Genomic DNA, 17619 nt, shown 5'->3' on the forward strand with positions numbered 1-17619 from the left:
TACATAGCTGGTGGATTCATATAATACTTTATATGAATCCACCTTTTTAATTACTGCTCCTTCAGTCATTATATCCCTTTCTATGGCATACTTGTTCATCATTACTTTTGTTTTTGCCATATTCAGCTTTAGTCTGAAATCCTTACTAACTCTGCATAACTGATTAAGATTTTTCTCTAATTCTTTTTTGGGATCACAATGTCATCTGCAAATTGTAAATGGTTTAGGTACTCTCCATTCACATTGACTCCTTTCTGCGACCAGTTCAATTTTCTGAAAGCTTCCTGAAGGGCAGTGGTAAACAGCTTCGGAGATATTGTCTCCCCTTGTTGAACTCCTTTCGCAATTTTAAATTGGCTACTGTCTTTGTCTAGTCTAATAAAGGAGGTAGTGTTCTCATATATTTTCTTCAAAATCATAGCGTATGGAGTATCTATGCCTTTTCTTTCCAGTGCCCAAAACATTGGCTTATGCTGTATGGAGTCAAATGCCTTTTCATAATCCACCAATACCAGGCATAATGGTGTTTTATATTCATTTGCTTTCTCTATTAGCTGTGATATTACGTGAAGGTGATCCATAGTTGAGATCCAGTATTCTTTCTAATCTATTAATAATGACTCTTGTGAACGAAGGCCTCCGTAGCCAGGGCGTCTCCGTAGCCAGGTGGGAAGGAGCAGCAGTGCGTAGCACACGCTTCTTGATTAGACCGGGGTTCGAGCCCGTCACCACCAAATATGGAGGATGCGGAAAGGACAGAGGAATGACCCGCATATTCCCGGAGCAATATGGCCTTAGTTGCTAATGCTCCTAAAAACCAAATAACTAACTAACTAACTAACTAGCCTCCGTAGCCGAATGGTCAAGAGCAGGAGTGCAGTAGCACATGCTCCTTGAGTAGACCGGGGTTCAAGCCCCCTGACTGTTAAATACTGTCGATCTGCCAACCCGCACTGGACCAGCATGGCAGATTATGGTCCATTTCCCTCAACATGAATTGTTGAGGAGGCTTCCATCCTGCAGTGGGTTGATAATGGCTGCAGTTTACCCCCTTTTTTTTTTTTATCTTGTGAACAACTTGTAGATGTGGGATAACAAGCTAATTGGTCTATAATTTCCAGTTTCTGATATATCTCCTTTGCAGAAAAATTATTGCATTATTCCACTCCTTAGGTGTCACGCCTTTTCTAATGTATTTTGTGAAGACTTGCCAATTTCTGTGCCATGTATTTTCCTCCTAATTTTAACAACTCTACAGTAACTTCATCTTCACCTGGTGCTTTTTCTTCATTTTCTTCAATACATGTTCTTTTTCATCAGGAAGGATATCAGGCATGTCCTATGTGTTACTAATTTGTGATCCATCTTCCCCATTGCTGGCATCATTCCCTTGCTCCTTATATAATACTTTATAGTAATCTTCTGCTATTTGAGTTATGCCTTTGCCTTTTGTGCTATTTATAAGTACACCATCACTATTCTTCAGTTTCAGTATTATTAGTCTTTCTGTATTACTGCTCCTGACTGCTGATTTAAGTCCTTTGTTATCTCTTAATGCTTGTTCTACTTTTCTTGTGTTAAATCTTCTTTTGTCCTCTCTGAGTCTCTTTCTAATGGCTCTGCATAATTGGCGCTTCCCTAGCCAGGTGGGCAAGAGCAGCAGTGCATAGCACACGCTTCTTGATTAGACCGGGGTTTGAGCCCGTGACCATCAAATACGGAGGATGCGGAAAGGTCAGGGAATGATCACTGCATATCCCCGGAGCAATATGTATGGCCTTAGTTGCTAATGCTCCTAGAAACCAAACAACAACAACAGCTTTGCATAACTCAGTATACTCGATTTTGTCCTTATCAGTGTTTATCTTGCTCTTCATTAGTTGTTTTTTGGTTCATCGTGACAAGTGTTCCTTAAGTAATTTTTTCTTCTCTGGATTTGTTTTTACCTATAGGTTTCTCAGGTTTAATCAATTTCATCAAGTTGTATTCCTAGTTGATATCTTGGTCCTGAAAGGTCTGCAGAAGCTCAAACTTGTTCTTAAGTTCTAGTACATATTGCTTTTTCTCCTCTTCTGTTATCTCAAAGACCTTTGTATTATTTCTTGAGTCAGTTTTTTCCTTTCTTTTCTTACATCTATATCAGGTGTGCATCTTACCATTCTGTGATCACTTCCAATATTTATTACCTTTTTCAGGACAGTAACTTTGTTCACAATATATCTTCGGTTAGTGAGGATGAAGTTGATTTCATTAGTTGTTAATCCATTTGAACTCTTCCATGTTCGCTTTCTGTTCACCCTTTTCTTGAAAAAAGTGTTCATTACTGACATATCTCGATTCTGAAAATTCCCAAGTCTCATTTTTTTCACCAATTCCAAAATTTCCTATAGTTTCCCTTTGTACACTGTTTTGTCTCTTTCCAACCTGAGCATTGAAGTCTCCCATAATAATGGTGTAGTGAGCTTTCTATTCATCTAGAAGTATCTTAATTTTGGTGTATATTTCTTTAATCTCTTCATCATCATGGCTCGATGTTGGTACATATATCATTTTAACCTTTAGTCTGTACCTCTTAGAAATCTTGAGTAGGTTTCTTGACACTCTTGGTGATGTACTTTTGAATTCCAAAATGTTGCTTTTTATATATTTATGGACCAGAAAGCCAACTCCACCTTTGCTCTTTTCCCTGTTTCCATTGGTGTACAGCAGATTGGACAAATATGGCCATATAAAATTCAGATCATACACTGGTGTTGTGTATTGTGTACACCAGTGCAACCACTTGCTTTTTTTTTTTTTTCTCTCTCTCTCTCTCTCTCTCTCTCTTCTTCTTCATGTGACCAGGTTTTTAAAAAAAAATTAAAATAATATTAAACTAACAAATGATTGCCTTTACTTTAATATGCTTTATTTTTGTTTTTTTTCCCCTCCCAAAAATATATATTAATTAATGTACAGTCCATTCCGGTTATTTGGGACACATCGGGACTAGTGCATTTTGGCCCGATTAAGTGACTGCTCCAATTATCCGAAGTTTCACGTAAATAGTTAAAAATAGTAAAGTACGATTTACTATACAATGTGCAGTAAGCGCCGGTCATTGTGATCACGTTTGTGAATTGAATTTTAATTGTATTAAACAGCGATTCTAATTAGCAAAAATAGGAGGAATTATTATCCACAGGCTAAAAAGCAAAGATATATTAACACCAATTTACCCTTTATTACCTTACCAATTAAAAAAATACGTGAAAATCGGAAGAATATACGTGATAAACGGAATAATTAATACGTACTGTAATATGTACATGCAAACTAGTTGACATTTCTGTTCACTGACATTTGTGGGTGGGGGTTAAAATTTAAAACAGTAAAAAGATAAGCAATCAATAACAAACAACACGGCACACACAAATTGCAAGTAACACAATACGCACAAGTGAGAACCGAGTAACGAGTTACAAAGATTTAAAAATACGAATGAAGAGAAGATCTGAAAATTAATTTTTTTATATGATTGAAGATTCCATGGAAGCGTAAACACATTTCACCATAATAACCCACAGAATTCTAGCTGTCAGTATTATTGCAAATTCAGTAAGATCAAGTTTACTGTCCATTTATGATAAATTTCACTAGCAGAAAAGCCCAATAAACAGGTGACCGCTAATTGTTTTTATTGTTTTATGGTTGTGATCTCCAGAATTTCGACCGAACCATGTGGTACTGTTGGAGACAATCATAGGGTAATCTTCAGTGCTGCAGTCTTCTGCCCCGATTAAACGGCATGCTGTCCCAATTAAGCAAAGTAAACCCTGGCTATTTTCTCGATTGGTTTCTGTTTTTTAAGATTTGCCCCAAATAAATGGCTGCTCCAATTAACCGGTGGCCCAAATAACCGGAATCCACTGTATAAAGCTTATCGTGTGTCCACATGTATCTATTTATTTATTTATTTTATTTTAATTTTTTTTTTTTTGACACCGACACAGATGAGTGTCACTGATGACACCGTTGCATTGGTGCTATTAGAAAAATTTGATAATTTTACATTGTATTCCGTTATATTCATAATATTCATAATTTTTTTGCTTGTAATAATAAGATGACTGGTGACATTGCAAAGTATGTGATTTAAAGTATTTATAGGTTTTTATTCCAAAAAAAAAAAAAAGAAAAATTGAATGGTGTAGTGTTCATAGTAAATCTGTTCATGTGACTTTTTTTGACATGCATACTCAGTGCTAAACTCCTTGATTCTGTCCACAAAGTATCACATTCCTTTTATTTAATCACTTCTTATTACTCTGTATCTTAGCAGTTGATATATGTCCATTTGCATTTTAAATTTATTTTAATTTTATTAACTAAAATATCATTATGATAATTTAGTTAATTAAATAAAAAAAAAGGCAAAGGCAGAAGTTTGTTATTTGAGGTGCTGGTTTATATATACTTAGTGGCACTGAGAACCAGTTGGTTTATATGTACTTAGTGCCATTTGTTGTAACCACTATATGACCAACTCAGTGGTACGGAGTTCGTCACAAGGTGGTTACCACAAATGGCAAACAAGTGGGTTTTATTCCATTTACTGATCTTTTGAATTAGATATTTAATTTTAATTGTGCATTCCCATATGTTTAAACAAAACAAACATTCTAAAATTTGACTTTTTTCCCACTCCTCCCTTAGGAGCAAGTAAAACTGTATTGTGAAACATGTGATAGGCTAACTTGCAGAGACTGTCAGTTGCAAGAGCACAAAGACCACAAGTATCAATTCATATCAAAAGCATGTGAAGAAGAAAAGCTTTATCTTAATACTCTTTTGGGTAAAATAAAAGAAAAACAAGTGCACATTGAAACTGCAAGGGTTCTTGTGAACAAACATCATAGTGAAGTATCTCATCGGGAACAAGCTGTGATTCAAGAAATAAAAACTTTTGCTGTCAAGTAAGTGATATTGCAAGTGACTTATATTATACAACTACAGTTTGGATTATTTTTAACACAACAATAGGTGACTGGGGTGCTTGTTGACCTCTACTGGTTTAGAATAGAAATGGCAGTTGATATTGATAAATCAACAAAATACAGTATCAAATAAATAGTAATAGTTGTAATAGTATTTGTAGTAGAGGCATGTGATGCAAGCTTATGCAGCGTCAGCTAAAAAATTCGCACATCGATTGCCTCTAAACCAGTGTTTTTCAACCGGGGTGCCGCAACAACATTCTTGGGGTATCGTGTAATTTCGATTTAAGTTACTTAAAGTTATTATTATTTTTTTTTAAACAATATATTTAACTGTTTTTCCTCAAATTTATACATTTATTTCATTATAAAAGGTGTACTGTAGCCGTTATTCGTATCTTTTTAATTTTGTGGTGATCTGTAATTGATCTTTATTTAGTACCTCTATATAAAGAATAAAATTATTATATAGGTATATATTAAAAGGTCGAAAACCACTGTGTTAGGTATTTCTTTTGGCCTAGGGGTGCCGTGAAAAAAAGTACTGGGACTAAGGGTGCCGTGAACCGAGAAAGTTTGGGAACCTCTGCTCTATAAACATTTGCCCAGTTCTTCCTTGAATTTATTTAAGCTATCAACTTCCACAACAACAGATGGGAGTTTGTTCCAGCAATCAACTGCCCGCTGGCTAAAGGCAAATTTCTGCGAATCTATTCTATAACTGTTTTTCTTCAATTTGAATTTATGCCCATTCAGGTTTGTAATTGGAGCAAGAGGAAGAATCCCATCAGATTGAGCTTTCTCAACCCATTCAAGGTCTTATACATCTCAATCAGATCACCTCACCTCACAGGTATTTAGTCTCCAGATGCTGCAATTTGCAGAACTTAGCCTTTCTTGGTAAGACCAACCCTTCGTTCCCCCTTGTCAATCTTGTGATTGGTGGTGGGGTTACGAATGACTATTTCAGCACAACTTGAGTGAATACAGAGAAGGGCACTTCTCTGTACTCGCTCAAGTCATGAATTTAGTTTGCCAGAACTGATGATAGCATTTTTTTCAGTACGTAATTCTTAATAGTGATCAAATGCAATAAATGAAGATGTTTACTGACACTCTGAAGTTCTAATCATGCCATCTACTCATCAACATTTTCAAGCACTTTGTTAATTTCTGGTGCTTTTTGCTTACACAAGTCATGTATGCTATCTTCTGAGTCACTCCCTACGTCACTGGCCTTCTGCTTGTCAATTGTCTTTCCACTGTTCATATAGGCTACAATGTATTTCTTCCTTGCTTAGGTAATGCATAACTGGAGCTTCTGCATCCACCTGAATCCAAGCAGCCAGGTCACTTTCTCCAAAACTGCCACCAAGTAAAGCAGCCTTGCTTCTTGTTTGAAAATGCTACTAATTCCAGATTATTATTAGTGATCTTGTCTTTTCCACTACATTTTTCCAGCAGTTTTCACTTGCTGTTGAGCTTACTTTCTCACATGCTAATCCAATATTGTATGTAACATCTTTCAGTGTCAAATATTTTCAGAAATTCTAGAACTTGAATTTCTGAGTTCACAACACCAGCAAGTCAAGTAGCTCACCATGATAGTAGGCTTTTTGAAGGCTCAAATAATGTTCCAATCCATGAGCTGAATTAGTGCAGTTGTTTCTTAGCAGAAACAAGACTCTGATCTTGCCACCTTTAGATTTCAGGACATCAGCCGAAGTATGAGCTGGGAAGTGATCCAACAGTAACAGAGCCTATACTTCAAATTTTTTAGAAAGCAAGTGGCATCTTACTATGATACAAACTCACTTTCAAACTATGAAGCAAAAATATCACACATCATTAAAACGTTGAAGCTATTTTTATAAATCGCAGGTAGAGATTTCATATTGATGGTCTTAAAACACCAAAGACTTTGACTTTTGCTGATGTACAGTGGCTTTAGCCTGTGTCCAGTCTTGTTGGGTGCTTTTTTAATATCCATTGACTTGTTGGGGAGAATGGCACAGTTGTACAACTGTTCATCTGTGAATTCACCATCTTGAATCCCATTATGCAGAAATTCAGGAAATGCTTTAGCTGGTGTTATGCCACCAAATGAAGATTCATCTACAAGACCAACCTGGGATATTCCACGACGAGCCTTCCAACTCCAGAAGTACCATTCAGAAGCTTTAAATGCATCATCATCTCCACCAAGTAGCTTATGAAATTTAAGTGCCTGTGCTTTCAAAATTATGCCATTTATCAGTACTCCTCTATGCTTCTGTAGAAACAGCTTGTACAAGCATTGGTCTCCCTCACTGTTTTCACAAAGTCTAATTTTCTTTCTTTGGAGGCCTACTTCATCTTCTGCAGAGTCTGCGAACTGCAATTTTTCTTTCAGTTTCATCCAACTGTGGATCATACCTTCTGAAATTTCACACTCTTGAAATATACTGCATTTTGTTTCACTTAACTCTTTCAATAATCTTTTAACTTTCTTTAACCATATAATTTTTTATTTCTTTTGGTGTCCATTACTTTCAAGTCCTACTGATTTACTAATTTTGCTCTGTATTTATTTTTGACTTTTATAGAGCCTATTATAGTGCTGCAGTGAAGTCACGTGATTTTAGCATTAGCATTAGTAGAGGCATTGGATGCAAGAAAGCAAGCTTATGCAGCATCAGCCAAAGGAAAAAAAAAAAAAAAAAACCCACTTCCACTTCACCCCTCTGTTCATTCAAAATACCTGTCCAGCTGAGCCTTAAAGTTATTTAGGCTATCAACCTCCACCACAAGGGATGGAAGTCTGTTCCACCAACCAACCACCCGCTGGCTAAAGGCAAATTTCCGCACGTCTATCCTACATCTGTCTTTCCTCAATTTGAATTTATGCCCTCTCAGGTGATTTTTCTGAGCTAGAGGAAGAATCCCATCAGCATTGAGCATGCTTAAACCATTCAAGGCTTTATACACCTCTATCAGATCACCTCGCTGGTGCCTAGTCTCCAGACACTGTAATTTGCAAAACTTAAGCCTTTCTTCGTAAGAGCACCCCTTTGTTCCATTCACTAATCTTGTTGCCCTTCTCTGTACTCGTTCCAGCAGCTCTACATCCTTCTTGAAATGAGGCCTCCAGACCTGTATACAGTACTCTAGGTGTGGCCTGACCATTGCCTTATACAATGGAATAATCACCTCCTAATCCCTGCTGGAAAAATTCCTGTATATCATTGACAATACTCCATGAGCTACTCTTGCAGCCCGTCTGCACTGCTCAGAGAACTTCATATCTGCCTGCACAACCACCCCCAAGTCCTTTCATTCTCTACCACTGTCAGTGTAGTACCACAGAGTTGATACGTTGCTCTGGGGTTGCTGTTTCCCATGTGTAGTACTTTACATTTGTCAATGTTAAACTTCATTTGCCACTTCTCAGCCCATCTGCTCAACCTTTCCAGATCCTGTTGCAGCAGCATAGTGTCAGTAGTGTCCTTGACAACCCTGCCAACCTTTGTATCGTCTGCAAACTTGGACATTAAGCCCGATATACCATCATCAATATCATTTATAAATACAGAAAACAATAATGGATCCAACACTGAGCCCTGAGGGACTCCACTAATAACATCAGTCCACGATGAGCAGTGTCCATTGATTACCACTCTCTGTCTTCTCCCCCTCAACCACCCCTTTATCCATAGCAGCAATTTGCCTCCAATGTCACACTGCTCCAATTTGTATAGCAGTCTTCCATGTGCAACAGTATCAAAAGCCTTTCTAAGATCCAAGTATATAATATCAAAGTTATTCCCTGCATCCAGTTCTTTTGTGACGGCATCATAGTATCCAATCAAGTTGGTCAGGCAAGACTTCCCCTTAACAAAACCATGCTGTGTCTGAGCTATAACTGAAGTCTTGTCTAAATGATCCTGCAGTGCTTCTTTAACCAGTGCCTCCATTAATTTTCCTGGAACAGAAGTTAAGCTCACAGGTCTATAATTACTTGTCAGCCTTTGATCCTCCTTTGTGAATTTACATTTGCACATTTCCAGTCTATGGGTACCTCCCCTGAGTCCAAGGAAGCTCTCATAATTATGGCTAAGGGTTTGCTTACTTCCTTTGCTGCCTCCTTTAATATAACTGGATAGATCCCATCCACCCCGGGTGCCTTTCTTGTGTTTATCTTCAACAGTTTCTCCTCCACTTTACTCCCAGTTATTTCAAGATTCTGTAGCTTACTGCTAGAGTTGAATACACCTCTGGCATTCCCCTCAAATTCTCCATAAATCACTTGTCAGTTTGTGTAAATTTTTGTCTAGTTTACCCCTTAGTAGTTTTTGCTATCCGAAATGCAACTTCTAGTTGAAGAAAGGATGCCATGTGCTGTTGTTTACAGAAGTTTTCTTTGTAACTAATGTAAAATGCTTGACGAATGGTAGCCATATTTTTCTTCAGAGGTATCTGTTTGTAATTAGGTATACTCCTTTATTCCACAGATATATGTACTCTTTAATTGCAACTCTATCTGAGGAGAGAAACTGATTGTCTACATAATTAGTGGTTGAGTCCTGTTGTTTATAAAAATTATTCTGCAAATGAATACTGAATTTATCAAAGCAAATATAGCCAATTTTAGCTAATTTCCCCTCTTGTAAATGCAGTAATAGGATGTACAGTCAACGTAAATATATACAGTATTCACATTTTCCAGTTTCAAATATGAACTTGGTATTTCTTTGAACACTACTTTTTTTTATAATTTGTTTTGGGGGACACAGTCATACCCGTGGTATATCTGAAACTGTGGTATAAAGTGGCGTGTTGTATGGAAGTTGCACTGTATGTGGTTTTTATATATTCTGCTATTTTTAACCTGTCAGCAGTAGTGTCCCTATTTGTAGCAAGACACGCATAACCCTTTTTTTTTTTCTTCTTTAATTTCTGCTTGAATAACAATGCCAGTATTTCAGGTTTTCTTGGATTACACTGCTTATTGTATGTAACCTTTCAAGGTTATTATTATTATTAACTGCTACAAAAACAGCAATAAAACATGCCTGAGGCTGCAGCTACAAAGCAGAAGCTTTGAGTATAAATTTCCAAAGTAAAGAGAAAAGTAAATGTACATAGAGAACACAAAACAGTAAATCGAAATCTACAGATAAAAATAAAACTAAATAAATAAAAGGAGGAGTGAACAGGTAGGAGAAAGGTTGGTATTTCTTCACAAATATTACAGAATTAGTCTTAGAACTTGCAAGAAAAGTCAATTTTAAGGTTCAGGTAACGGATGAGGTTATCAATTTCAGTTGTCTCTTGAAGTAATAGTAGTAATAGTAATCACGGCATGTGATGCAAGAAAGCAAGCGTATGAGCTTATGTAGCATCAGCCAAGAAAAAAAAAAAAAATTGCACAACCATTCCCTCTTAACGTTTGTCCAGTTCCTCCTTAAATTTATTTAACCTAGCAGTTAACCACCTGCTGGCTAAAGGCAAATTTCCGCACATCTATTCTACAGCTGTCTTTCCTCAATTTGAATTTATGCCCCCTTAGGTTCGTAATATAAACAAGTCGAAGAATCCCATCAGAATTCAGCGTGCTCAACCCATTCAAGGCCTTATACACCTCAGTCAGATCACCTCACAGGTGCCTAGTCTTCAGCCGCTGCAGTTTGCAGTACTTAAGCCTCTCTTGGTAAGAGGATCCCTTCATTGCCCTCACCAATCTTGTTGCCCTTCTCTTTACATGCTTAAGCAAATCTACATCCTTCCTAAAATCAGGCCTTGAGACCTGTATACAGTACTCAAGGCTTGGCCCGACCATTGCCTTATACAGAGGGACAATCGCCTCCTTTTCCCTGCTAGCAAAATTCCTGTATATCATTGACAAAACCCCATGACCTGCTCTTGCAGCCTGTCTGCATTGTTCAGAAAACTTCATATCTGACTGCACAATTACTCCCAGGTCTTTTTCATTTTCTACCACCTTAAGTGTAGTACCACACAGTTGGTACGTTCCTCTGGGGTTACTTCTACCCATATGCAGTACTTTGCGTTTGTCAGTGTTAAACTTCAGTTGGCACTTCTCAGCCGATCTTTTCTAGATCCTGTTGCAGTAGCACGCTGCCATTACTGTCATTAACAACCCTGCCAACCTTTGTATCACCTGCAAACTCCGTCTGATACAGATAAGTCTGATACACCTTCATCAATATCATTGATAAATATACAAAACAACAGTGGATCCAACACCGAACCCTGTAGGACTCCACTAACAACATTAGTCCATGAAGTGCAGTGCCCTTTGATTACCACCCTCTGTCTTGTCAAACTCAACCATCCTTTTATCCATTGTAGCAACTTACCCTTAATACCATTCTGCTCCAATTTGTACAGTAGTCTTCCCTGCACAACAGTGTCAAAAGCTTTCCTGAAATCCAAGTATATGATATCAAAATTATTTTTTGCATCATATCCTTTGTAACCACATCATAATATCCAATCAAATTTGTCAGACAAGACTTTCCCTTAACAAACCCATGCTGTGTCTGAATAATTGCTGCAGTCTTGTCTAGATGATCCTGCAATGCATCTTTAACCAGTGACTCCATTTTTTACCCGGAACAGAAGTTAAACTAACTGGTCTGTCTGTAATTATACGTGTCACACTTTGATCCCCCTTTGTGAATTGGGGGTACATTTGCACATCTCAAGTCTGTGGGGAACTCCCCTGAGTCCAAGGAAGCTCTCGTAGTTATGGCTAAGGGTTTGCTTAGTTCCTTTGCTGCCTCCTTTAATATAACTGGATAGATCCCATCCACCCCAGGTGCCTTTCTTATGTTTAACTTCAACAATTTCTCCTCCACTTTGCTCTCAGTTATTACAAAATCAATAAGCACCCTGCTACAATTTGATAACCTTCTGGCATTTTGAATCCTTAATAACTCCTCATGTGTGAATGTAGATGCAAAATACCTATTCAGTTTGTTTGCTATCTGAGCAGGATCATCAACAGTCGAACCATCGATATCAAGTGGACCAATCTGATTCATCCCCTTCCTTTTTTGCTGTTTTTCTTAGCATCCTTTGCCAAAGATTTCTCGCAATCTGCCTTCAACTGCCTAACCTCCTTTGTGACTTGATTACAGACTAGCTTATATCTGCCATAGGCTTCTGTGTTGCCTGATAATTTATATGCATTCCATGCATTTTTCTTCTCTGTCACAAGTCTCATTAGTTCATTTGACAAACTTGAACACTATTTCTTAATAGGTATAAAACGTTTAGTAACTTCCACGATTAATTCCTTGAATGCTTCCCACTTAGAATTTGCTGTTGGAACATCATCAGTTGGTCCCACTGTACAGAATTTAAAAACTGTCTGAGACACTGTAGTGACCTTTATGGAAGCAAAAATCCTTTCCTTTACCCCTGATGGTAATTATATCTTTAAGTAAATCCCACATCAGTACACTGTGATCACTGCCACCTAGTGATTCCTTTATCTGCAAATTCTTAATACACGAATGATCACTGCAGATAACCAGATCAAGAGTGTTACTGGTTGCCTCTCGAACATGCTGTTGCAGAAAACAATCATCCAATAAATCCACAAAAGTCTTACTAGGTGCAAGTGACCAACCCACAAGTTACAGTCAAAATCTGGGAAGTTAAAATACCCCATTATAAGACATTCTGATTTACTAGCCCACTCTATTTCTCTGTACAATTGTTTGTTGTACTCATTTGAGTCGTTAGGCCTATAACACACTCCTACTCTTTTTTTTGCTTTTGCAGTGCTTATGTCACACCAAACTGACTCAGCAGTGCACTGTTCATCTATATGCCCTTCTTTTGATTTCAGCAATGGATGGTTTCTTAAAACTCTAGTCAGTGCGTTGAAGTTTATTTGTGAGACAAAAATTAGGGCAATTCGTGGTACCATTTAACATCTGGTTAAAAAGGAGAAAGTCAGCTTTATCTCTTCTTTCTTGCAGTCCAAAGAATACAAACCACTCTTGGTAAGATTTCACATTGTAATAAAGGCCACTTTTAAAGCAAATACAGTAATACCCCGACTTACGCGAACTCGGAGTTACGCGGTTCTTGATTTTTTTCGTTTGGCAACGCTGCCGCCCACTATCTTCAAGGTCGTTTTTCATATGTTATCGATATACGGTGCGACGGCGGAGAATGAGAGCGAAAGATGAACAAAATTCAACTTTGCTGCTTTTATGTTTTTTATATCAGTGAAGGGGAAACACATTTCACCATAATAACGTAAAAAGCAACACAATTCCAGCTATCGGTATAATCGCAAATGCAATTAGATCGAGTTTACTACCAGTTTATAACAGATTTCACTAGCAGAAACGCAACTGGATTTTTATTGTTTTATGGTAGTAACCCCTAGAAATGTGAGGTGTTAATAGTGTATCTCTGCCTTTATGGTGTTGTTTATTCAGTTGCTACATGCGCGAAGCTTTGTTTATGCGTATCAAGCGTGCCTCCTCGTTTTGTAATTGTGCTTTATTCCCTAAAAATGAGTAAAATACTTAATTAAAAGGTGTGAAAAGGAAGCGTCCTGGTGAAGACACTGCAGATTCAGAGAGAAAAAGAAAAGCAATTATCGATAAACAGAGGCGGACTGGGTCAAAAATTCTTACCCGGGAAAATTTATAGTGGCGTCATACTATGGTTTATGGCCAAAATCACACTGGCCCACCGGGGTTTCCCCGGTAAGGCTTATGGCCAGTCCACCTCTGTCGATAGAGAAAAAATATGAAATTGTGAAACGCTTTGAGCGAAATGAAAGACCATGTGATATTGCACGTGCTACAGGCCTAAATGAAGCAACGGCGAAAAGCACATGACAATTGCAAACTTGACAGGTTGAAAATTGAAAAGGGCTCAATTGTAAAGGGCTTAAAAATTTTAGAAAACAGACTCCAACGAAGAACGCGTTATAGCTACAAAGCAAGGAATAAAAAAATTATTAGCTTGCTACGAAGAAATTCTGCGTGAAAAAAAGAACGCGCTGTGTCGTCAGACGAATTTGTTAGATTTTATGAAGCCATCGACATCGAAATAACTTTTTTACGTAAGTCATTTGTTTTTTTAATACATATTTTGTATTAATATGTATAAAGAACTGCAATTTTATTAATATTTTTCTTCTAAACTAGTGTTTTTGTTAGTCCTTGGTCCCAATTAAGCAAAATTTATATGTATTTATATGCAAAGTTGTACCCCGACTTACGCGAATTCGACTTACGCGATTTTCGTCGGACCCACCTATCGCGTAACTTCGGGGTATTACTGTATACCGTATTACTCTTTTTTGAATATTTTAATTTCTAATTTTTGGTAAGCTGTGTGTGGGGACCAGACCTGTGAGGCAAATTCTACGGCTGACTTAACATAAATTTTGTAGAGAAGGATGAATAGTGCCAATTGGCCAAAACAATGCCAAGGTTTAAAGTGTATATTAAGATTTATAAAACAGACTGTATTTTCCACCTTTTATTTTTAAAAAAATTAATTTTGCTAAAAATTACAAGAAAACATAGTAGTCATAAAACAGAAGCATTTGACTCTTCCATTTTCCTTGAAATTTCAAATTGCTGAAGTGCATGTGCACTGATGAACCAGAACATTATGAACAGCAAGTAGTTATGCAAATCGAAGCAGCTGCAGGTGAACTACGGCACATGTGTGGATCGGGACACTGTATAAAAAACACCTGATACTGAGCTCCATTAATCAGTGTTACTCTTGTTCTTCAGATGGGGAAGGCAGTGGACTTGAGCAAGTTTGATAAAGATCAAATTGTAATGGTCAGACGACTGGGTCAGAGCATATCCAAAACAGCACGGCTGGTGGGGTGCTCACAGTCAGCCATGATTAGTACCTACTGAAAGTGGTTCGAGGAGGGGAAACCCACGAACTGCTGGCGAGGTGTTGGATGACCACGGCTCATTGATTCCCGAGGTGAGCGAAGGCTCTCCCGAATGGTACGTGGTAACAGAAAGGCGACTGTGCTGCCCTTCTCTTTTGTCTTCCCTCACCGCCAGAGGGGGAAGACGAAAATGATCTTCCCCTTTGGTGGTGCTGTCTTTCAGTAGGATAATGCGCCATGCCACACTGCTCGGATTATTCGAGACTGGTTTGCGGAACATGAGGAAGACTTCCAGGTATTGCCCTGGCCTCCAAATTTCCCAGATATCAATCCCATCGAGCATCTGTGGTTTGTGTTGGAACAGCAACTCTGATCTGTGGCGTCTCAACCATGTAACTTACAGGAGTTAAAGGACCCGCTGGTTATGTGTTGGTACCAGATACCACAATTTGGAAATCTTGTAGCGTCCATGCCTTGTTGGGTACGAGCTGTTTTGGCTGCACATGGAGAACCAACATCATATTAGGTAGGTGGTCATAATGTTTTGGCTCATTGGTGTATTTCTCTTATTATGGTCTTGTTTATACTCCAGCACGATCACCAGGTCAGTGGATTTACAATAAATCATCGATACAAATGTTAATTGTATTTAACAATCATGGGCTTGAATCCCGGTCCACTCAAAGAGCTGCGCCAGGCCTATGTATATCAGTATTGTTAGTTACTTCCATTTTCAGGTTTATTTCATATTTTGCCCCGTTCACAGCCCATGAAATTTTAAATTATGTGTATTGCTTCCGACTAGGGTGACCACACGGTCTGGTTTAGCCAGGACAATCCCCTGATTTTAGGCTGTTGTCCTGGCAAGTTTATTGTATGTCCCGGTTAAAAATATTTTTATTTCAACTGTAAATGTTTTATTTATTTATTTTTTTTTCTATTCCATAGAGATTAATTAACGCTAACTTCCTAAGGAATTTATGGCTTCCAAGTTACTTAATAATAGAATTCTACACATATGTAGAATCTTATGCAAACAATAAATATGGAATAAAAAAAATTATCATGCTATACTAAATCTCAAACACAGCAGTTCTATCTATTTCACAACCAGACAGTGAATCCGCTAAACCTTACGGCAGCCTGTGGGTGCCTGGCAGTCTGCAAATGTTTCTTTAGCTACCCTCAAAGCAAATATTTTTCTTTAAAAAATTATCTATTATTTAAAAATCCACTTGGGAAGGTTTGACTTAACTATAATAATTGATAAAATAATTTTTATTTTCAGCCATGTCAACAAAAAAATGAAAGTGCACTTTTAATGAATAGCTATGTGCAGTTTATGCGCATATAATTTAAAAGACTTGAACATTAACATTGTCCCAGATTTTCTTCTTTGCAACATGTTTTGTCCCAGTTTTGCTCAAAGTATATGGTCACCCAAGTTCCCACAGAATAGTGACCATTTTGAGTATTCTGGGTATTGTATTATCTTTATGCTCCAGAACAACAGTAAATCTTTCAAAAACAACTAGGATAAGACAAATGTTTATTTGACATATTGGGAGAGAAAAAACAAATAACCTGATACTTTAAACAAATACAGCTTTGGTGCTTGTCCAGTACCATACCATTCTTCAAGCAAAATCCAAATAGTTGCAAAAACAGTGACGGGACACCTGACCAATTCTCCCATGCAGTTTATATAAGAAAACTAAAATAATTACTTCAGAAACTATTGCAGTAAAAGTTTTACTATATTTAGAAAGGGTAGAAGAATATTCTGATTTTTAATCATTGATTAATGGTTTATGTGGGAACATTATTTTCAAGGGGTGTCTCTGAAGTGCCCTGCCACTTCTGCGAAGTTAAAGGATTGCAATACTTATTGTTTGTAACTTTTTAGTTTAAAAATTAAATATGATTTTTGTCTTTTATTAAAAAAAAAATTATTAGTTCAGCTGAAAATTAAAAAAAATGTTAGTCTGAAATTTGCAACATGCATATATGTATACAGGGTTATTCAAAATAACGTCCGGGGTTTCAGATTTTTTTTTTTTTTTTTTTTGGGTAAGTGCATGTGTCATAATCATTTGTAGCCATCTCGAAAGAATGCATAATATCTCAAGTCCCATGCTCGCAATGTTCGGTATGCTGCATGGCTAACCACCAGATGGCGTTGGATGCATACCGCCGTACAGTCGTTCGTTTGCCTGTGACGCCAGTTCTGCTCTGTTGTGATATGGCTTCGGAATGTAATGAGAAAGCTTTTACTGTGTTGGAGTTTCATGTAAGTAAATCTGTAACCTGTGCAATGCCACTTTCAGACAAAATTTAAGAAAGATCCGCCGACGGACGAGACAATTAAACGATGCTATACGCAGTTTAAGGAGACAGGATGTCTGTGCAAGGGAAAGTCCCGGTCACTCGCCCGTATCAGATGCTAATGTGGAACGCATTAGGGAAACTTTTCTAAGGAGCCCAAGGAAATCCACTACGAGGGCAAGCAAAGAACTTCGCATCCCACAAACTACAGTTTGGCGTGTTGCGGAAGCGATTACTAATGAAACCATATCGTCTAACCCTGTTGCAGTCTTTGAAACCAGATGATCTGTGCGCGAGGAGTAACCTCTGCACTGCACTGCAGAGCCATGTGGAACAAGATGACACGTTTGCTGACAGAGTGATTTTTTTTTCTGATGAATCGACCTTCCATTTGTCGGGGAAAGTGAATAAGCAGAATGTGCGATT

General features: G+C 37.7%; 1 protein-coding gene across 1 annotated transcript in view; it reads left to right on the plus strand.

Annotated features, from left to right (window-relative positions):
• The window catches only part of LOC150077530 (transcription intermediary factor 1-alpha-like), a 337193-nt gene that overhangs the window by 87723 nt on the left and 231851 nt on the right, over positions 1-17619 (plus strand). Inside the window, exon 3 of the mRNA XM_090385676.1 lies at positions 4696-4955. Coding sequence (XP_090241802.1) covers positions 4696-4955 — 260 coding nt within the window. The remainder of the gene's footprint in view (positions 1-4695; positions 4956-17619) is intronic.

Source organism: Mastigoproctus giganteus, chromosome 12 (genome assembly GCF_048544385.1).
Source record: "Mastigoproctus giganteus isolate SK-2022 chromosome 12, ASM4854438v1, whole genome shotgun sequence".
In the NCBI taxonomy this organism is placed as follows: domain Eukaryota; kingdom Metazoa; phylum Arthropoda; class Arachnida; order Uropygi; family Thelyphonidae; genus Mastigoproctus; species Mastigoproctus giganteus.